General features: G+C 38.7%; 1 protein-coding gene across 6 annotated transcripts in view; it reads right to left on the bottom strand.

Annotated features, from left to right (window-relative positions):
• MYOM1 (myomesin 1) overlaps nucleotides 1-22,887 on the bottom strand; it is a 76,288-nt gene that overhangs the window by 29,501 nt on the left and 23,900 nt on the right. For 3 of the 6 annotated variants that reach the window (XM_085052645.1, XM_085052650.1, XM_085052646.1), the window contains exons 8-22: nucleotides 22,825-22,884; nucleotides 21,112-21,276; nucleotides 20,366-20,527; nucleotides 17,716-17,857; nucleotides 15,428-15,627; nucleotides 13,747-13,803; nucleotides 13,245-13,369; nucleotides 11,515-11,698; nucleotides 10,337-10,511; nucleotides 7,978-8,099; nucleotides 6,736-7,062; nucleotides 4,936-5,132; nucleotides 4,055-4,181; nucleotides 3,135-3,319; nucleotides 2,034-2,148 (exon numbers count right to left, since the gene is read on the bottom strand). In XM_085052645.1, coding sequence (XP_084908771.1) covers nucleotides 2,034-2,148; nucleotides 3,135-3,319; nucleotides 4,055-4,181; nucleotides 4,936-5,132; nucleotides 6,736-7,062; nucleotides 7,978-8,099; nucleotides 10,337-10,511; nucleotides 11,515-11,698; nucleotides 13,245-13,369; nucleotides 13,747-13,803; nucleotides 15,428-15,627; nucleotides 17,716-17,857; nucleotides 20,366-20,527; nucleotides 21,112-21,276; nucleotides 22,825-22,884 — 2,343 coding nt within the window. The remainder of the gene's footprint in view (nucleotides 1-2,033; nucleotides 2,149-3,134; nucleotides 3,320-4,054; nucleotides 4,182-4,935; nucleotides 5,133-6,735; nucleotides 7,063-7,977; nucleotides 8,100-10,336; nucleotides 10,512-11,514; nucleotides 11,699-13,244; nucleotides 13,370-13,746; nucleotides 13,804-15,427; nucleotides 15,628-17,715; nucleotides 17,858-20,365; nucleotides 20,528-21,111; nucleotides 21,277-22,824; nucleotides 22,885-22,887) is intronic. The other 3 variants (XM_085052647.1, XM_085052648.1, XM_085052649.1) reach the window with 3 other exon arrangements.

Genomic DNA, 22,887 nt, shown 5'->3' with positions numbered 1-22,887 from the left:
TTTTGTCTCCATCCAAGATGATGATAAAAGCAGGATTCATTTGTCAGCAGCAAAAAATTTGTGGTAATTTTAAAAAAATGGTATGATTGTTCTTGACATTTTTGTGGTTTGAGAGAGAAAGGTAGAAGCTTGCTCTACTTTTCAAGAGGCTGTCTTATGAAATAATTGTTTTAAATAAGTTTTTTTCTTCTCTTAATACCTCTAAGAAGCTTAGGTAGGTGGATTCTGTATCGGCAGGTCTCAGCTCAAAATATGGGTCAAGTAGATTTGTACACATAAGTAATTTTCAGTTTCCCTGAGTTGTCACTGGGCTAAATCCTGGCTTTCTGGTGATGCCTCAGATGTTACACCTATGAACCCTCCTTCTCTAATGGTGAGGTCTGTAAACCAAATGTTCTGCTCAAGTTCACCTCATTTGAGTGAACACTGAAAACAGTGTACAATTTTTTTTTGGTCTTGTTGGTCATCTTCACAAGAATTTAGGTTTGTATTTTTTTTTCAATTGTAGTAACATGGCCAGTTCTTTATTTAGGACAGTTGAAGAGTGTTATCATCAAAACATTTTATCAGAAGTGTGATACACAGATATTATCCCTCAATGAAAACAGGTTAGTAAAGCCAAAAGTTTAGTATTAGCCATGGCTGAATTCTCTTTTTAGAATTGGTTGCTGTGTGTAAGCTGTATGTAAGAATAAATTTTTAAGTTTTTCCTTACTCCACTTCCAGTTGATAGAAATAGCCCTGGTGCTTCAGCAGCTTATAGATCTGAAATTAGGATTCCTATATTTTTCAAAGATCCTGCTCCAAATTCTTCATACTCATACACACTTTTTTGTCCTTGTATCCCAATCTTTCAACTGACCATTTACTCCTTCCAGACCATTTTCCCCATCCCAGCCTCACTAGAAGTCACCCCAGTCTCCCCACTCAAAGTTTTCCAGTTCCTTTACACCCCCAGTTTCAGACCTCCTTTTTCAGATTTTCTTGTCTTACAGCCTCACTGAGGTCTAATTTTTGTGGCCCTGGTCATAAGGATGAGGCATCTATGAGAGCTGGGCAAGTCCTGCTGTGCAAACAGAAAATGTAAAAATTAACCTGGGGTCAGAAACACGGAAGGGATACCAGGGAAATGAAGTCTGCAGGTGTAGGAAGGGAACTTGTCAGAGGACAAGAGGGTATATGGGGGATCCAGGCTGGGTTGTACCCCTGTGCCTTCTTACATCACACTAACCTTTTACTAGATTGGTTAAAATATCTGGGAATTCTTGTAGGACCCTGCCCTTCTAAAACAGTCTATAGATGAATAATCCACAAGTTCATGCTTGTGTTTTCTGTTAGGGACTTGGTGACAAAAATGTGCTGTCACCTATTTTACTTGTACAGCTAAACAAACTCCAGGGGGTTCCTGAAGTTCCAGGAATGGAGATGCTGCCTCTGCACTGGTTCCTGTGTTTCTTGCTGCTCCTACAGACACACTGGAGCCACACTTCAAGGATGACTCCAACACAGAGTTGCACTTGAGTTCCTACTGAAAGTGGTCTCCAAAGTGACTTCATTGTGCTTTTAAAGCCTTTATTTTAAAGACTAAGGGGGAAAAAAAAAAGTGGTTTCTTTCACTGTTTCCTGTGGCGCATTATGTAAGAAAGGGGAATGGTAAAGCATAAGTAACTAATTTAATAGTTACTTATGCTTTACCTTAATAGGAAGGGCAAAATTTATATCTTAATATTGTTTGGCTAAACTGATCTTACTGGGTCCTCTTCTTATGCACCGACCTGTAGGTACATGCAAATCTCACAACTTTATTGTATCTTTACATTCCTGAACCTGTAGTTATGATAAGAAAATCTGTTCTGACCTGAAAATGTACCAGACAAAGAACTTAAGATATGGCCCTCAACTCATATCTTGCCTCATAAAAAAGCTGGACTTGAGAGGAATCCAATTCCTGTCATGTAGCCTGCAGGTAAACACATTGCACAAACAGGAACCTGTGTAAATATGATGACAAAGAGGAAGTATTTCCAACAAACCTGGTCGTGTTTCAGCTATAACAGCATCTGTGACATCTGATGGTTTCCCAACACCAGCCTGGTTTGTTGCCCGCACACGAAACACGTAGCTCACACCTTGTGTTAGGCCACTTATCTGGAGGAACCAAATACACATAGATGATGTGTTGCAAAACACTGATTTTAATTTCACACTTACTAAGATCAGTCTGGGTATTTGACAATTCCATTTCCTTTCTTGTTTTGTTTTGTTTCTTTTCCAGTTCTCTCTTTTTTTTTGTTTTTTTAAAATTCAATTCCAGAGTGACACAACTAATCTGTGTGACTTGCCCCTTCCTTGTGTGCATAGATAATGTCCAGGCAGAGTCATTGCTCTCACTGATTTCTTTGCAAAAGGAGCATTGTTTTTGGAACAGGATGTTTTGAACTCATGTACATTGACCTCTGAAACATCATAGCCTTTTACTGCAGATATATGCTGGCTTTGAAAAATGAAATTATCAGGGCAGTAAGTGCCAGACACACCTATTTAGAAACAAGAGGGCATTTAATTGTACAGGCTTAATTGCAATGACTTGAGGAATTATACTGACATTATATCACCTGTGAATACTCCTTTAAAACTTATATGAAAGGATCACACTTTAAAGTGATTTGTCTTTCAAATATTCTGAAAAGCATAAAAATAGCAAATCTACTTCAGATATATCTCTAGAAGTGAGATACTGATGATCTCTTATTTAGAAGTCATTCCACAAAGTTATGTACCATAATGAGTGCAAAAAGCTTGGGTTTAACTTGCTGTGAAATATGAGAAGAAGCTACTGAGTATTAGAAAAATCACATGCCACATTATCATATCTGGGTTTGTACCATCTGTTTTCCTATAGTGTTACCCTTCGAGCCAGAAAATATTAGGGATGCTCCCTGTTACAAGAATGGTATTTGGGTTTAGCACAGCTTTCTTTTATTTTTGGGCTTGCCACTTTGTCTTTGGAGTTACTGCCTTGTCTGACTATATAGGTATTCTTGGCACCATGATCAGCACAGGATGATGCTACCAAAGACTGAATTCCTCAAGGTTATGCTGCTATCCCAGTATTTGAATCTTCACCTATTTACCTTCAGGTATTTATTTTGAAGTGGCTTCTCATTGACACTTCTCCAGCGTTCCTCCTTTGCTTCAGTTTCCTTCATATCAACATAATAACCAACTACGGGACTACGGCCAGAATAAACTGGTTCCTTCCACAGTAAAACCAGAGAGTCCTTCCTAACTTCTGTGCATTTGACATCATGAGGTGGCCCTGAAAGGTGAAAGTTGGAGTTGTGGCGTCAAAAAAAATACTGAAGCAACCAATGCATAAGACTCCAGAAACCAGAACCAGACAGAGCCCAGAACTGTACACAGAACTTATATAACACTGAGCCCCTCTGTGTCATATCTAGACCCAATGTAAATACAACCCATGCCAATGAAAAAGACTAGACCAACCCCCAATTTAATTGGTTGAGATTGGTATCTTGATCAAATATTCATGAGCTTATGAAATAGACAAATACTCTCCAAACTCGGGGAAATAAGTTAATAATTAAGCTAATGTGCTGCTTCAAGGACTGCTCTAAAGTCCACTGAATTCAGTGGAGGTTGATTTCATTCATTTCAATGAATGTTAAAAGGTCAGGGATCTGGCCTTGCAGGGATACATTTAGACATGGGGTACAAGACCTCATTCTTCTCTGCCTTGTACTTTAGACAGGTGTTTATGTCTATTACTTAAACTAGAAAGCAAAGTTCCAGACACAGTAGAGGAACCCAAGCAAGAAAGATTAAGAAAAAAAACCAAACCTCAAGCTGCTTGTAAAATGCTACTAATTAAATAGGGATCATGTAATGCATCATTGCAATGGTAGTAAATCAAAGTGCTGAAGATTCAAGCCTGGGACATGAACTTCAGTGCCCCACTGACTCCCCTGCAAACTGCCTGCATTAGATAATTGATCCCAGGGCACCCTGAGCTGTGTCCCACTCAGGATCCTACCAGGTACAGCAATGCTCCATTCTTCACATTTGAAGTGCTTGCTGGGTTTGGAGGGTGTCCCAACCCCCGCCAGGTTAGCAGCAGCCACCTGGAACTGGTACACCATGTTTTCCTTCAGGTTTTCGATCTGCAGGATCAATAAAATGGTACTTATTAACTTTGGATTAGGGCTTCAGAAGAAAGTCAAAATGACAACTGTTGAACACATGATCATGCTTTTAAGTATGCCTGAAGATGGAAGCATTGTTGACATCTTAAGGTGATAACTATCTTGGCTTTTCCTCTGATCAGTGATGGAGCACACATGAGTGATCTTAGCACACTCAAATTGTAAACCCCTTTTCCTATTGTAGGCTCTTTGGTAGTCAGGGAGGAAACAGAGTATTGCTCAACAATCATAGTGTGTCTCGTGGTATGGAGCAAGTTCATTTAAGGCAAGAGTTGTCCTCACATGGGGTGAAACTCAGTCCTGGCATTGCTTTTTATTTCTAAAGCAGCTCAGCAAGGTTGTAGCTAGTCCTGTCTCTAAACTGGGTCAAGAACTGATCAAAGCAGCTGGCACAGAGCTGGTTTCATCACCAGAAAGCTTTGGGACATGTCCACCAAACCAGTAGGAGCTCCATTTATTGTGAGGGCCTGACTGACAAAGTATCAGACTATGTCAGTGAATTTAGAGACAGCAGTTGGTGCCAGACTAACAAATAAGTGTACAAACAACTTTGCAGAGAAGTTTAATGGAGCTAAATAAATTTACCACAATGTATTTAAAACCCTCTGAATGGTTATCTGTACACTGAATCATAATTCATCCAACCTGTCTTTGAGATGTGATTTGAAAATACTCTCTGCTCCCCCAGCAATAACTGGAGTTAGCCTCTTACCCTGTATGCCCTCTCAGTAACAGCCTTAATGTTGGCCTCCTTCCATTTCCCAGGAACTCCATCAACCACTTCCCGGTAGTTCACGTAGTAGCCAGTAATCTCAGTGCCACCAATGGCTTCAGGCTGTTTCCATCCCAGTACCATCGAGTCACGAACACTCTCGAGTACCACGATGTCGTAAGGTGGGGATGGAGGAGCTGTTTCAATGTGAATAACATGTCAGTGGGAAGCAATATTTCAGGCTGGCTTTCACTTACCATATTCAGGCGGCTCCCATCCTGTGTTTCCTAATTAGGACAATATTTATGTTCTCAAAGGAAGTTTCTGGAGCTGGAATAAGAAATGTAGGATAAAAGCTTCCACAAACCAAATGCAGAAGTCCAAACTACACAGGAATTGGTTTTCAGGATGCCTTGTTTTTGAACAGCAAGCTGATACGTAGTGAAAGAATGTGTTGCAATTGCAGCTCTGATGCAAGTGATCAGGACTCACTTTAATACAGTGAAAAAGGAGGAACTAAAAAAATTGGAGATGCAATGATTTGTTTTCTTTTGCAGAAGGCAAACCCCTTTTGACTCATACAATATTCATCGCAGTTCCCTATTAAAAAAAAAATCATCTCACATTCTTTCCTCCCAATAATTGCCTTTTTCTGTTTCTTTTTTTCTTTTAAATTGATACACTGTGAAAACTTTATCATTGCACCCATCATATGATCTTACCTTAAAGGAAGGCAGAGTGATCATAGGCACTGCAGACTGACCAGAAATGGAATATGTCTGTTACTGGAACTTACATTAAAAAATATGTGGCATAATCTGCATAATCCTCCTTCTTAGATTTTTTTTTTTAACAATTCAGAAATCAGTCACTTCATCCCAACCCACTTTCTTATATTTCTTCTGGATCTGGTAGGAAAATGCTTGCCCATATCCAACATGTAACATCCCAGTGAAAAGCCCTACTTGTGACCCTGAAGTGGTACTTTGGATGGAAATCCCATATCATACGTGTTTCCTTTAGTCTGTGATGTTTTATATTGGTGTCAAATAGCCCCAAGTGCCTCTACTTTGTTTTCTGTTCAACATTTTGCACAGCCATTTGTGTCTCACTTTAGAGGCCTGGGGAGGAGTTTAGTTCACTGTCCAGGTACCAGGACTGAAACGAAGTTAAAGCCCCACATATCTTGGGCACAATGGGTGTTTAGGCACTGAAAACTTAAAACTTGATTTTGTGCATAACTTGATTTTGTGCATAACTTGCATAACTATAACTTGATAGGTTTTTCTCCTTATGTATTGCTATCAGTCAGAGATAGAACACAAGATTCATTAGCACAGTGTGTCAGAGGTTAAGGTGTAGCTTAAGCTAAAATCCAAAAAGAATCTTCACATATCCTAATGGAACACAGATTTTCATGCTTACCATCATAATTAGATTTTGTTTCCTTCCCACAAATATAACTCAGAGAACTAGGTAACCAGATTTCTAACAAATTACTGAAGTTGTTTAGAAATAATATATTGCATTGGATACATTAATATGTAGTTAAACAAGCCATTAAATTACTAACCATATTTATATATTTCACTTTCAGTAACCACTAAGTTTGTAAAGTGACCTCCAATACCATTACATGCATAATTATCTTAATGGACAGTTGAGCACATAATTAATGGGTTTGATAGATGAGGCATCACTGTAGAGCACATTCACTCTTGGTACACTTGAAGAGAAGATACAGCAGTCTGAAGTGGACCTCCCAAAGCAGCAAAATCTATTTCTTTTATTAATTCTCACCTGTGTCTTTCTTCTTTGTAACTTTTTCCACTGTCAAAAGATCCCCAGGTCGAGACTTACTTGCCTGCTTAGCAGCAGCTTTTTGTGGTGCAGACGTGACAGCATCCTTAACCATTTCTCTCATATTACTGTCTCCTGTACTCCCCAGTTTGTCACACTTACTGGGTAGTGTCTCTCTGTTAAATTTAGCATTGCATTTTAGCAAAGCATCTGTGTCAAAGATAGGCTGGGAGGCCCCATGCATGCCTTCCCAGCTGGTAGTGCGGTCTGTTAGTCCAGCAGCTTTACCACTCAGTTCAGGACACACACCATGAAGCAATCCTCCCCCTGTAATTGCCAGGAAACAGCAAAGACGTTTGGATTTAGAATATGTTCCTTTTTCTTCATTTAGGCAACAGAATTAAGAAATGCATGCAGCGAACAATACAGCCAAAGTATGACAAGTCGCTGGGTTTATGTACAAAATGTTAAGCTTGAATTCAAGAAAATTTGAAATACCTCTCAGCCTGCTCATGAATAATGCTTTTTAAAATAATGCCTAGTATTCAGAGCATAAAAAAAGATCAGAAGTTAATAGTATTCTTACTTTGCTGCAATTATTTTAGTATTAGATCTTCCAGCTCACATTTCTGATCCTATCAAGATGATCTCAAAAAATTGCCCCAGGCCACGTATGTCTGCTCTAAGGTTGAGAGGTATGCAGCTTCAATACAAATGAGAGTGAGGGTGTTGCAGACATGCAATTTATTCTAGCCCAGTGATCTCATTAATCTTTATGGATTAGTTCAGGCTGTGGCAAACAGAAACAATCCATCAGCAAAGGGAGAGCACACAGGGTTATAGAAGCTTTACAAAAGACACATTGCACTGAGTATTAGGTTTAGTCATGGAAACAAATTTCTTAGGAACTGACTGCATATAGGATGGTGTGCATTAGAGGTGATATACCAGATTACAGAGTCAGAATGACATTCCCATTTTCCAGGATACCTATTAAGTGAACTTGGCAGTGCTCTCATACAGTGGTTCACAAGAAACACCTGAAGAAAACTGGATGGTGAAGGTGAACAGTCTACAAGAGTGCAGTGATTGTGAAACTATGGTTGTGAGACTATAGGATCTATGGGTAAATTATTTGTGGACAGCATTGTGAAAAAAACAAATTAATTAATTACAAATATTTGCTGAGAACGTATTTACCTAATTAATTACCATTGAAAAAGGGCAATGAAAATAGCTTACCAATGGCTGCTTTCACCTCTATAGGCTCTGATTCTGGTGAAAATTCACTGAGCCCTGCTGCATTAACAGCTCTGACTCTGAAAATGTACTTCTCACCATTGCTGAGCCCATGGCAAACAAATCTAAAACAAACCAGTGAAAGAATACTTAGAAAATATTATAGAGAAAATAAAAATCTTAAGGGGGGAAAAAAAAGCATTTCTTCCATAAAATTTACTCTGGTTTCTAAAAACCATGGATAAACCATTACCCCAGTCACTTACATGAAGATCAGGAATGCAGAATGAATCACACAACAAAAATCACACAACTAAACCCCTCTCTCTTTAGACATACCATTTCAACACTCTTTCTTTTCTGATACTACGCAAGTTTCTGTGTTACCACAGGGTCTATCTTACTTCTGCCAGTATATAAAATCCATACTTCCTAACAGAAAAATGTGAAAATCTGCACAGGTAAGGTCTATGTTTGCTTCTTGTGGGATATTTTCATGCCACAAGTAAAAGAGACATGTAACACAGGTTCATATAAACCCCTTCCAAACATACATGAAAAATTGCAGAGCTCAGAAAAATTACAGGGCATTGTACAGGAGCTAAATTATTTTTGTACTTCACTTCCTTGCTTCTATACATGACAATAATTCAAATCAGGCAAATTCTTTTATTTGAATAAGTTTTCTACTTGATAACCTGTCACATAAGAAAAACCCTCATAAATTTCTCTGGTGTCTACCCTGAAAACACAAAATTTCCAAAGAGAGTAATCATTTATTTAGGAATAGATTGTGATTTTGAAATTTATTTTTTTATTTAAAACCTCATTTATTTTTCAATAAGTATTTTAAGTGTATTTTATTTCATGCCACTTTTGTTCTACTTCATAATGTATTAATAATTGCACTACTAACGCTGACACCATGCAATGGCCTATGAAGCAAATATAATGTGGAAAACAAAACCAAAGTTTTATTTTGGGGGAAAAAAACCCTGAATTGAAATTTTCAAAGCAGAGTTTTCCCTACCCATTCTACTAGACTTTTCCAAACCATTTGCTTTCACCAGGATGTACGCAGAATTTCAAAAGATTAAAGTATACTGCATAAGGCAAACTGTGAAGTACAGCTAATGTTTTAAGATTGACTCAGCCAGAAAAACCAAGAGTTACCAGAGAGTCTGTGCCTGACTGCATCATACATTATATCACACTGACTAAAAATGCAGGGATAGAAACCTATGCAGTGTACTTATATCACAATATATAGTAAATCAGAACGATATTTTTATTTCTATGGTGAATAAAGGTCACATTTCATATTTTAAAATAAGCAAAAAGCATGAAACTTCACCAACACTCGATATAACCACAATATAGATAATAGAAATATATATTAAAGAATATAATACTGGCACATATAAATATAAATGCAATATAAATGCACTAAAGAATACATAAAAATGTTTGGGCCTGCATTCAAGCAAGTGAGGTTTTAGGTACTTCTGATATACTAAGCATTTACAATGCTTTTCTAAACAACAAAGCTGGTCCAGGATTATTTAGCAGAGTCTTACTTATTGTGATAAGGGTTAACATGGACAGCAAGTACAAATAAGCAGAATCAGTCATAACAAGCAGGGACTACTTCTGTATTGACATCAATCCACTTGAGAAAAAGTTCTGCACTTACTCCTTCAGACTCCGAAGATTACATACTTATTCAAACAAAATCAAATCTGATTTATCTCAGGAAGTTTTAAATCTTGATTACCTTTTCTGACCAGAGACCGTGCTTCATATTGGTAAGAAATGTGAGTTTGTACCCCATATTTAAGAGTGTTCATTAATTTCTTGATGGTTACAAGTGAAAGAGCAGTCAGAAACTAGTATTGTTAGTGGGATATAGTCCACATGTCCTCCTGACAGTCTAGATACACAGTCCAGGAATGTTTAGAGCATTAGACCAAAACAAAGCCCTTGGTTCCAAACATTGTGCAGTTTAGTTTTCCACATTTGTAACTTCAGTCATTGCTTAATGTCCTGTTTTTCATCAAACTGATAGGCCATACAATAGCCAGAAGTAGCAAGCTGCTTCTCTTTTCTTCACTAGCAACGTCCATGTTTCTTCCCCCTTAACTAATTGTTTCTAATACAAGGTTGATCATAATTTCTCTTTGGACAAGACTCACAGTTTGAAATACATTTTTATAACTTCTTATGAACTTCACCTGCAGGAGGGATTCCAGTTTGCTGGCAACCACAGAGAGATTAGCTCTACTACTACTAATGGCTGGAAAGCACATATATCCAATAAATCAGAAATTGGTGACCATAATTTCCATGCTCTAAAATTAATTACCTTGTGCCTTTCACTGGATTGTTGTTGCATGGTTCCCAATGACCAGATCCTTCCACACTTGACTCAATGTAGTACCCAACCAGCTCCTTGGCATCTGGGGGCTCTGTCCACGTGACAACAACTGAAGTGTCTGTATTCCTAGTTGGCATAACGTGGCTAGGAGCTTTGGGAATATCTGTGGGATAGAAGCAGAAATAAATTAGTGGCCAGCCAGTTAAAACTTACAAATAAAATAAGCATGAAATTCTATTCTTGATTATGCTAGCATGACTAGTACAGATTTAACCTTCAAAAAACTTCTCCAATTTAAATTAAGTAATCTGTCAGGACAAGACAGGATCAGTAGATTCAAGACTTTGGTGGTGAAGTTCCTCACTTCTCTATTGCCTAGGCTTCAGCACATTTCCTTAAAATTATATTTTATTTATCCCCTTGTGCTAAATAACTGCACCAGAGATGTGATTTGGAACTTTCTGAAAGGGAAAATGCACTAGGTGCACATTGAAGATCTTGTGCAGCCCACAAGATAAGCAGAAACCAAGGCTCCTGCTAAGTAGCAACAGTGGTTTTTTTGAGAAGAGACATTTTACTCTTAGAAACTGTAGTTCATGTGCATCCAAGCGCTCTGAGAAGTCAGTATGAAGTGAACAGAGACCATTTGGGAATTGGACTGAAATCTGCAATGTTGATGGGAAACAAATTGGTGATGTAGGTGTAGCTACTGATGACTTACTGTATTGAACATATTGGCTTCTCTTCCAGTGAAAATAGTCTCTGCTTTCCTGTAAGTATTAAATTCTTCACTTTTGTTTAATTTGGCAAACAAGGAAGGTTAGACTCTGCTGATGTCTGGGCTTATTTTCAATAAAGACTCTAAGTAAAACAAAACATTTTTGTACTTCCTTGAGTTTTCATTTTCTTTTGCTATTTGCAGTCTTTGCAGTTCTTGGCATCGTTATTTGCAGCTTAATTTCCTTGGTTTGCATCTGTCGTTTGTCTGTACATTAAAGGTTGAACAACCCAAACAAAAGTAATTTTAGCTAAAGAGAATAAATTGCTGACTTCTGTTCACACTTGAATTATTTTCTGGGCAGCAACCTGCCTGCAGACAAAACAATTACATCATAAACTGAAAAGTTCCTGTGGATGTAATTGAATACACACGACCACACACTTACCGAGTTTGTCATCCACTACAGTGGATTCAGTTGCTTCTGAGGGTTCACCGATTCCAGCTGAATTGCAGCAGCGAACTCGGAAGCAGTAGGATTTGCCTTCAGACAAATCAAAAACTGCAAAGCGAGGGGACTTCACAGGGATCTCGGTGTTCACCCTTTGCCATTCCTCTGTGCCAGCAATGCACTGCAGTCAAACCCAGACACAACGTTTAGCACAGAAGTATTGAAGGCTGAGTGTCTCATACAACAAGGCTTTCTCCCTGGACCACCAAATTCATATGGAGAATAGGGAGATAAATACCTTTTTTTGGGCCTTTCCAAGGAATGAGTATATTTCAAAACTTATGAATCTGCCAGATGTCCACTTACTCCAGAAAACATACATAAAAGTTTACTGGTTTTAATATACCAAAGCTAAACCCTCTCCCCTGAAAGGAAGTGATGTTATTAACTGCACCCAGTCTGTGCCACTTTCAAAATCAGTTCTGCAGATATTCAGTATAATGCGAAGAGCAGAACCCTAACATTTCCACTTTGCTTCTAGATGCTCTTGTGGCACTCTGGGTGTTTTTGGGGTGGCTTTCAGAATTGATCAGTATTTGACCCTCATTTTCCAGAAAAGAATTAACATATGCAATTAATTTGAATTGTTTTTTCTTCTGTGGCTAGAAATTCTACATACTGTGATCACTTTTACCACTAATACTAGCAATTAATTTTTTGCTTTCATTTATATTAAGTGTAATTTCAAGTAATGGTTCTGGTTTCTGAGGGGTTCAAATTCTCAGGAGAATGTTAATTGATTATGTGACATTAGTGCTGAGTACTCAGCATGCAATGGGTTAGCAAAAAACCTTTCTTATATGAAAACTCAAAATTCATATATTCATCTTCTCTAAAGCTGTTGCTAAGTGAAACTCATTTATTTAGACCAGATTTTGTATGAGAGATGGAAAACACATAATGGGAAGATATTTATGTCTCCCTTGATGACACCTCTAGACTGATAGCAAAAAACATTGATAAAAAAGTTTATGAGCCAAGAGATGCAAGTAGAAAGGGTGATGGTGTGAAGAATTTTCTAGGCTAGCAGCCATGCAAAAACACCTCAGGAAAGCAGAACACTGAAATTAAAACTGATTCTGTTCTAGGAAACCAGTGAAGAAATTTTGTTACCTCTGTTGAGTTGGTGAAGGAAATGGAAAGCTAATGTAGGGGATAAACATGACAAAGCAGCTGGAATAGAAAGTGCTGATGCCAATAAACTCTTGCATCCAAAATATTAACCATCTGTTCTGCTAGACAAGCTTCATTTTACAAATTTTATATATATTTTATGTATCATATATTTATATGAGATACATATATAAAAAATAAACATCTATCACACACATAGATATATAAGCATCTGACTTTGCTCTGTGCTTGCACATTATAGAGGGAATTTTGTTCTGTCTACTCCAGGTAGGTCAATGACACAATTTAAGAAGAATATTACAGGGTGTGACACATTCTTCATCTACTTTCCCATTTCCCATCTTTCTTTTACTCCTGGTTTTTCTAAATCTACAGTTAAATCTACAGTTTTACAGTTATCTTGATGAACTTCTCATCCTTGCCCTAATTTGAAAGTCTCTGACAGAAATGAAAGATAAACAGAAGTCCAGAAGACATGACAAAACAAATATAAAATATTGCCTCATCATGATTCTGATTTTGTCCAATTTTACCTTTTCCACAAAGTACATGATGCCCTCATGGCCCCGCTGTCCAGGAGGTTTCCAGCTAAGCACAACATAGTTCTTGGTGGCCTCAATGACTTGGAGGTCTGTGGGGGGACCAGGAACTACACCCTCTGAAGGACAGGGAAGAAGAATAGGAAAGGGAACTCAAATTTAATTCTCTCATTTTTGTGTCAGAATTAGCATCATTATTAAAAAAATAGTAGTATCAATATACCTCAGCACCTGATATTTTTTTAAAAACATAGAGTTAAAAGTCTTCCAAATATTTGGTTTAAATTTCCTTCTTTTAATTCTAAGCATGATTTTGTTAGGTCCTTAATAATGAAACCTCACCCCCCAACCAAGTTGTAGAATTATTCAAGGTCAAGAGACTCTCGGAACAACAAACGTTGGGTGTGAGCCAAAGTCCACTGAACTCACTCAGAGTTTTCTTAATTATTCAGCCAGCTTCACATTAGACTTTTGTAGGCAAAAGGGCCATGTTTACCTGCAGGTTCTTCCTCAGTCACAATAATCTGTCCAGTCCAAGGAGCAGAAGGGTGACCTGAAACAAATGTCAGAGATAATAAGGAAATAGGAGACTGGTAAATTTTCAAACAATGAGAAAACTGATGCTTTTGTGGTTCAAGACTAAGATCCCCATGAGCTCCATTTTTGGTTAATGTTGTGACTTGCTCATGTAATAGGCTAGTAACCCAAGCTAGTTGGAGGCTTACAAGCTTGAATATTGAGAGCAGCTCAGCAGTCAATATAGCTAGAAAACTTAATCCACTGAAACATCTATTCCTTCCTGAAATGTCACTGAAATCTCCTAGGTGACAAGCAGAGGCATTTGGTTCACTCAGCTCATCATTTGCCAAGAATTAGTTTCAGCTTTATTTTCCATCCTCTATTCCTTTAGTTTAACAGCTCATTTATTAAAGGAACAGTAAAATTCCTGCAGGCTGCATCTTGTCTCTTTTTAACTGCTTTCCCTCACATCACCAGCTTTTAAATCATGGGTCACAGTCACAAACAGTAATGGCTCAGCCTGACTCAACATGTCCACTTGATAAATTAGGGTGGCTCTCTGAGCAACCAGTATGTTATCAAACTATTGCAGTTATGCATTCAGCTTTCAACCAGGTCAGTGCACTTTCAGAGATAATTTTTGCAAATGCTGTTCGCTGCCTCCACATTGTTCACCTTACATTGGCTGATCTGTTTTGGAGATGCAAGAAGAGAGGGAGCAGGTGGGGAGAAGAGATTATGAGGGATGAGAGGAGGAGATATAATAGGGATAGACCACCAAACCCAGGCTTCATCTCCTGTGACAGCTTCCATGCTGCCCATTGAGAAGAAGAGCCCTCCCCCCACCCCAGACTTAGGGTTTCACATGTCTGGCTGAGTGCAGTGTTTCACAGCAGTGCCAAATCTCCTTCCTCTGACCTTTGTTTTATCTTGAATGGGAACCTAGATCATCTGGCTGCAGCATTATGCACAGTAACACACAAGCTGGGACTGTGGGAGCACTGTAGCTTTGTATACAATAACACTTCACATTGGACCATTTTAAATAGGAAAACTTTAGAAATGTGTAGAAATAGGTTTAGAATAGGGGTTGAAATTGATTTTAGGCATATGATTATGCCATATGGGGAGAGAGGTCGGTTTGGAAGCAAAATGTCTGAGACATTGTGAGGCCACAGGAGAAATATCCTTTGACTTGTAAAACTGCTAACCTTAAAGCAGAGAGCCTGCGATCTGCTGGGCTGTCTTGGTGTTGTTCTGATGTTATTGCAAGGCTTGGATTGTCACATGAGCACAGAATCAGCCACCCTTCTCTGTGGCTCAGAGAGAGACTATTCACAGGATCTGTTCAGCTACTTTGTTGGCTGAACAAAAGCAAGACTCTCTAGGCAATTAAACTCTCCTGTGCCTTTTCCCCCCCTTCCTGCAAGTTTGGAGCATAGCACTGCAGCCAGCCAAAGCCATTTCAGCACACAGAACACTTAGTGCAAAGAGCGCTGAGATGATTTCTCCTTGGCAAAGCTGTCTCCAAAGAATATTTTGGCTTTGCATTGCTCCCCCTAGTGGGATTTTGATGGCTTATGAGTTGATAGTAATTTTTTTTTTATGAATTGTGACTTCTTAAACCTCTCAGGCAACCTGTAAAAAGGACGTCTTACTTTTAAGCCTAGCTCTGTCTGCAGGATCCAGAGCAGCCACAGGCTCTGACACCCGGGATGGCAAGCTGACACCAGCTTTGTTCACAGCTCGCACTCGGAAAATGTAGGAACGGCCCTCAATCAGACCAGTGACAGGAAAACGAGCAAACTTCACGGGATTCTCGTTGCACTGGGTCCAGTGGGAGGTGCCAACCTCACACCTGAAAAATACAAACAGCAAGAGCAGTGCTGGGAAGGGAAAAACATGAACTCAGGGCACCCACACGCCTTTGCAGCTTCACCATCTGTTCGTGTTCATTGGCTGGTCTGTACCAGTTTCCTCAGCAGAATTTTATACTGGTGACATCAAAGCAGCTGCACCAAGGCTGAAGTACCAGCTGGGCATGCACTAAATCCCTCACAGCTGCACCCATTCTTTCCTGAACTGAAGAACGGATAGGAGCAGAACTCACTTCACTGTTTGAACCCTCCAAAGTATGCTTAGGGAGTGTCAGCTGTAGCATACTTGAAGGGACAGGAAATATGCATCTCTTGCAGTTGCCAGAAGGACACCAGTTCATCTTTCCTGCACAATGCTGCACTGTATATCCCACAAGATGCTGGGCTTCGTGGAGTGAGGAGACTCCCACTGTGAGTTCTGGGACCAGCCCAGCACACAGGCAGCTGTGAAGGGGTTAAATTCAGGCATTTAGTCAGACCCTGCTTCAGAGAGCAGACCACTGGGGTTGCCATGAGGACCTGTGGTGTGCTGGCTGCAGTTCCTGCAATTACAAGACCCAGTGTGGTGGTGCTGGTCCCACAACTGTGAACCCCACACACATCAGGAGGCTGGTTTCTGGCAGAAGGAAGGTATGACCAGCAGCCACTTCAGCTCAGGTAGCCAAGAGAAGCCTGTGGTGGTGGCTTCCCAGTACCCAGCAACATGGTCAACAGGAACGTGACCTTACAGCTTGGGAAATACTTCTGATTGCTGGTGAGATAGCTGCCAAAGAGAATGTTATGGTTCCTACCCAGATTCCTTGGTACATGCAAGAATCTCTCATGAGAATTGTTACCATCCCAGTCAGGGTGGTTTTGCAGTTCTTGTGTCTGCTTGGGGTGAGGGATGCCCAAGCTTTGCTTCTAACATTAGCACAGAGCAGTCCTGCTGGCTCAGGCCACCCCTCACTCCACAAGGCAGATAGGGGCTACCCTGGCTGAATATTTGGGTCCCTAAATACCTTTGGTGGGATCCAACACTGGAGAGCAGTAACATAGCTTTGAATTTGGGAGCAAATGCAGAATAAAGGAGGTGAACACAAGAGAAAAAGCAAAATACCATTTCTCTTACTCTCAGTGCTAACATTGCTCAGTAGCCTGGTTTTAAAATGAGATATTGTTGTTCTGAGTCTATTCCTGTCTTTTGTTTAGGATTTTTCAATGAATGTTAAGGAGTTATAGCTTAGACCTAATGCAGCATAGTTACACAGTGACTGACATTTGAAAATTATCCAAACAGTAAAGTTATATTTGAATGTTAGATTTATTTCACAAAGCAATACCTCTTTTTACAGAGAGATAATTTATGTATATACAATGGCATAACATAGTGGTATATTTCATATTATATATATAATGTTTGGGTGTTTTTTCCATGCATTTGAATAAACCCAGAGGAACCTCATATTACTAATGATGCACTCTATTACTGGAATTCAAACAAACATTACCAGCACTGAAGATCATTGTAAATCTCAAAATACTGACTTAATTTCTTAAATCACAGGATTCTAGGATCCTGCCACTGTTACACATGGAGGTTTCATATTTTTAAAAATTATTTCCATGAAGGTTGGAATCTAAGAGCTTGGATAACAACAGCATATAAGAAAGAAATCCAAACCTTTGAGATTTTGCTTTCTGGTACATAGCAACTATTAGGAAAGAGGCAAAAGAGTGCTGGTTCTGAAGGAGCTACAGCTGCCTGATGCAGAAGAAGATCCTGTAAACTACCAAACACTACAAAATCCTGAGGCCTCTCAAGCTTCAGTGGAAGCAACAAGGGCTGAGCTATGCAGATCTCACAAAATCCTTTCTATGCAATTAAATGAAGCAATAAGGGATTATTTGCATGAAAGTTAGATCAGGCCCAGCCAATCTAAAACAAAAAAAAAGCAATTATTTTTTGGCCAGCAACAAGACTGAAAATAACAAATGACTGTTTTAGCTCATGTTTTTCAATGTGTTTTTAACTTTTTGAGTTAGAATGAGCAGCAATGTGAATTTTCCAGTCCAGCACTCTCACTGACCTGTCAATGAAGTATCCAAGGATGGGGTTTCCTCCATCGACAGCGGGTTGCTTCCAGGAGACAATGACATAATCTTTGTTGGCATCTAAGCATTGCACATCCAGTGGTGCACCAGGGGCTCCAGGGATTTCAGCATCAGCATCTGTGAGGATGGAGAAATAGCTCTGCAAATGTGAACCACAGTTCTTTCCCAATTATTAATCTTTAAGGACTGAACTGTGTTCCCACTGAGCCAAAAAAGAAAGAAGTCCCATTATTGGCTTCAAAAAAATATTCCTTTTATATTGCCAGTGTTTTTCTAGGTTTTGGCTTTTTCTTTCCAACATTTACTAATGTTTAATATGTTACAGTATACTGTAAATGCAATTCACCTAAGCATTTTAAATAGAATAAGTACCATGCATTCTGGTTAGGAAGCTGCAAGAGACACTGTTGAACTAAGAACTAAGTCAGGCAATAGCTGAATCAAAAGTATTCACCCATTAGATATAACAATACTGAATTAAATATCTTATCTCCACTCACAGCCCTTCATTGTTTGATTTTGATTGGCTATGAACTGCAAAGGTACCAAAACCTTTTGAAGTTTAATTCTGTTACACATACATTATCACTGTGGAATATAACCTTCATAAGGATGAGTGTATTGTTCCTTTCAAGTGCTTACCACAAATCTGGGACTGCTGGTGTCAAAGAGCCTTGACTCCAGCATCAGCTTCTGGACATGTCTTATCTAAAGCTTCAAAAAACAGAGCATAGTGCTGGGCAGTGAGGAGTTTTACTGTTTACACAGAGTCTGATTTGTGAGATGGTGTAATTTTCATGTAGGGAAAAATAACAGTTGCAGGAAGTTTGTGTGAAAGACCTTCAAGTAAAAGATGTTGTTTCTCTGCAGAATAACATCGATTTGTACAACTGTGAGCTGCTTCAGAAGAAGACCTGACTAAGATGTATATATCTGAATAAAAATATTTTGTTGAGAAATACTATTCATACATTCCAAATAAACCCCAGAGTTCCTATAAAGGTTCAACAGTTGAAAGCATTACAGGATTTTGTTTTACAACATATAGTAATCCTTATTTTTTGTTATTTTGATTGTGAGGAAAAAAATGTCTTATAAGAGAGTATTTAATATGCTTCATTAAGTAAAACAGTAGTCTTGCTAAAAAAAAAAACAGACAAGAAACAAACTCAGCCATACTTTACAGTGTCTTCTTTTATAGGCAGAATAGTATCACATGGAGCTTTTAAAGCTGTGCCAAAGTTGCCAAGTCCAGGTTCTAATTACAGGTAACTTTATGCATTTTTAAAATGGTCATATACAGAGTAAACAATCCAATTAACATCAGAAAGTAAGAAGAATATTAATAGTTATAACAATATGTCATCAGTGATCTCTTTATGAAAGGTTTTAATGGCTCATATTTACCACTCAATAGAACATGAAACAACACAATTTCTTTCCAAGACAGACTGGGAAAGAGCTGGGAGAGCAAGCATTGCTGATCAGCCTCTGGGAGACTAGGATTTCATCCCTGATGGCTTGCTGACAAATGATGACCTGTAGCCATGGCAGAGGAGTCACACGTGCTCTCAAAGTCCATTTGAACACATTATGAGCCTCCCTGCCACAGTGATTTCTATGTGTGACACAAAAAGACAACTTCTCCAGCTGAAACACCTTAGCTGCCATTTAAAGCAAATTTGGCTACAGTTTAGGAGGAGTGATGAGGAATACAGTAGCCAACCAAGCTTGTGGGGGCCATTTAAATAGAAAGGTAGAATATAGTTAATGTAATTAGAATTTGGTAAACACACCCATTGGTTAATAAGATACCCTGCTGAAAGGGTGGTGGGTTCAGTCAGGTCACACCTGTGTTGCTAGAAGATGTAATAGGATTGAGGATGATCAGTTATTTACATGGCAGCGCAATGCAAAACAAATAAAGAAAGACAAGTCCTATTTCTTTTCACAAATCCTCATTTCAATAGGCTCTTTGTTCAGGTGATGAAAACATCTGCTTCAGTTGTATTTTCTGAGCAGGTTGTTATCTCACACAGCTCTGCTGGACTTGGCAACAAGGAGCCATTCTGGGCATGGTCTCAGAGCCAAGAATTTCCAGAGCCTTTTGAATTAGCATTACACATTTCAGCTGCTTTTAGCAGCTGGGACAGATATAGAATCAGCACACAACCTGATAGCCATGGCTCCTTTTAAAGAAATAATTCACAATGGAAACTCAATGAAGTTTTTGATGGTGCAAACAAGCAAAATTAACAGAAATTATATTTTAATTCTACTCTTTGCTGCATTACTTCAGAGAATCACACAGTGATTGAGATTGGCAGAAAACTCCAGATATTGTGTAGTTTAGCCACTGGCTCAAAGCAGAGTCAGTGAGAGCTGGTTGTCTAGGGCCATGTCAAATCAGGGTGTGGGTATATCCAAGGATTGGGACTCCACAGCTTGTCTGGGTAACCTGTTCCAGTGTCCTCTTTACTCCCCTCCATCAGGTACTTATACACGTGTATAAACTCCTATGACCTCTCTTCTCCAGGGCTAAGCACCTCGAGTATCTGAGACTGATTTTGCCAACATGTTTTGTTCAGCCCTGTAGTGAGTTTTGTGCACAAGACAGTACCCTACCTCGAACAAAGACATAACCACTGTACTCTTCATAGTACTCTCCCATCGCCACTCGCAGAGTGTAGAGACCCTCATCTTCCTTGTTTGCATGTGTCAGTGTTAAAGTAGCTCTCTCCCCACTCCACTGCATGTTGACCCATTTGGAGGGTGTAATAAGAACACCTAGGAAGCAGAGAATTTCATTATGAGAACCAGCTGGCTCTTCTGAGGAATAGATTCTCAGTACAGAGAATATTTTGGAAGTGACTGGAAATACAAAAGAGACCACTCTTATTAGACAACATTTGGGTTTTGAAAATAGTCATAAATAACTTCTAATTCTGCTCTTATGACAACTTGGTCTCTGATTTCAAAGCATAACTTCAGAAAGGAATAATTTTTTATCAGCTATTAACGACACATTTGTGCAACTACTTAAAAATATCTTGATGTATAAATAAATAATAAAAGCTATATGAGCTCTATAAATGAGCCACATAGATGTTTGATCTGATAAAAATGGTTCCAATTTAATTTTTTTTTACTAAATAAAAAATCCCTAGAAGATATTGCCACACTGCTTCATCAGTTTTCTGTGGTTTCACACCAAAATGCTAAATTTTGAAACAATTTTTGTTGAAAAAGAGAAAATATTACCATTGGAAAACCTGAAAAAATGATGACCAAATCATAACATTCACATAAGCTGAAATACGTAAAGATTTACATGAAAGAAGATTATATTTCTTCTTGTCAACCATTCTCACCATTTCTGTACCACTCAATGTCTGGTTTGAAGTTCTTAATATCAGGATTGATGACAACTGTGCAGCCCAGACTCATTGTCTCGCCTTCTCTCCCAAAGGCTACATCAAACTTGTCGACAAAGCTGATTTCAAACCTGGAAGCATAGCCATGAGGGGTAACGGCAACTGTATATTAAAAAAAAAAAATCTGGTTTTTTTTTTCCTTCTGTGACAAGAGTAGGAAGAAAATGTACTCAGCGATTATGAATACAGTCCCAGGTAAAGTTCAAGGTATAAACAGGAACAATATGTATATTAAGTCATCATCTTCACAGGTAATTGCAGTGTTGGATAATCCAAACCCTTTCTATCGCAGAGAATTGACTAATTCTTTATGCACACATATCTAGTTCTTACAGCTAGTTCATATTACCAGGGAGAGACTCCTGCAGAATTTAATTTCATAATTTTCAAGATTTCAGACCTGGTGTTTTATCATCAGGTTTGTTTCATAACTTAAAAATATTTCTATTTGAAATTAATTATTTGTTCAGGCCAAGTTGATCTTCAGCTTATATGGCTCTTCTCTTTCCCTTTTTTAACTCCTTGCTCTATCTCTGAGCAGTCAAGTGTCCACTCAGCCTTTGTTTTTAAGTGCTGGATAAGCCTATCTGGGGACTACTATTAATATAAAATGAGCTCTCCAATCCCCCAGGCATTCAGGTAGCCTGGTTCTGTACGTGTTCCTGGATTTATCTTTTCTCATGCCGTGTGTTCCTAGTCGTGCAGTTTTCCAGACAGAATAGTCTAAGTGCCTTTCATTTGTACTGCACATCCATGGCAGAGGGGCTTTCATGTTTGTTTTGAAAACAGCTCAGCTGATAAAACCTAAGGTCACATTTTCCTCTTACTCAACTAGCCTACACTGATAACTCTCTTCCTGTGATCAACGAATATATGCAAATCATGATCTTTCTTTCCCATAACAAAGTGATAGGTCCCAAATTTTATTGGAAATGTATGGCCTTGCACTTTACAATGTTGTACATAATCTTGTTTCTGTTATTTCAGAGCTTTGGTATATACATGCCAGCTAGTATACCTTTGTAGAATATCTCTGATTCTATTTGTGTGACTATGACAGAAGAAAAGTCTGTTAAGTCTCATCTGTCAAAACTTTCATAGGAAAGTGGCATATGTGGGTGGATTATCATCATGGAAGCATGGATGCAATTCTGTAAATCACATTAAAATGTGAGGTCCTCAGGTAAAATGAACTTTTTAAATGTACAATGTTTGTCTTGATATATCCCAAATAGTCTTACTGGGTTCTGGATATTCAATCTTTTCTCTGCATTTTCTCTGCATTTTCACAGCTTAAAACCACATAAGCAGCAGACAAGAACAATTAAGTCATCTACTCTATATATGAGCATGCATCCCCATGCCATGTTGCAAAAGACAAAGTGTCTCTCTCTCTGACAGATTCTGTTTCATAGTGAAGGGCAATATTAACCTTATATAAGGATATTTCTTATATAAGCCAACAGACCTAGAAGTCAATGCCATTCCCCCTGCTAATGAGGATAACACCATGTTAAATTGCAGAGCTCCACACCCGTGTAAATCAGACCTGCTTCTTTTTAAAATAATGTTAATAAATATTCTGCTTAGTCATGTGGCATGATGTCACAACTATAAATGGAAGTGTCAAACAAACATATTGTAACTTACATGGAGAGAGGAAAAGATTTCTACCATGCAAAAGACTTGCATCAATTTCTCCTTTGTACCCTA

Source organism: Lichenostomus cassidix, chromosome 2, assembly GCF_008360975.1.
Source record: "Lichenostomus cassidix isolate B80296 chromosome 2, HeHo_3.0, whole genome shotgun sequence".
Classification (NCBI taxonomy): domain Eukaryota; kingdom Metazoa; phylum Chordata; class Aves; order Passeriformes; family Meliphagidae; genus Lichenostomus; species Lichenostomus cassidix.
This window is presented reverse-complemented; position numbering and strand designations above follow the sequence as displayed.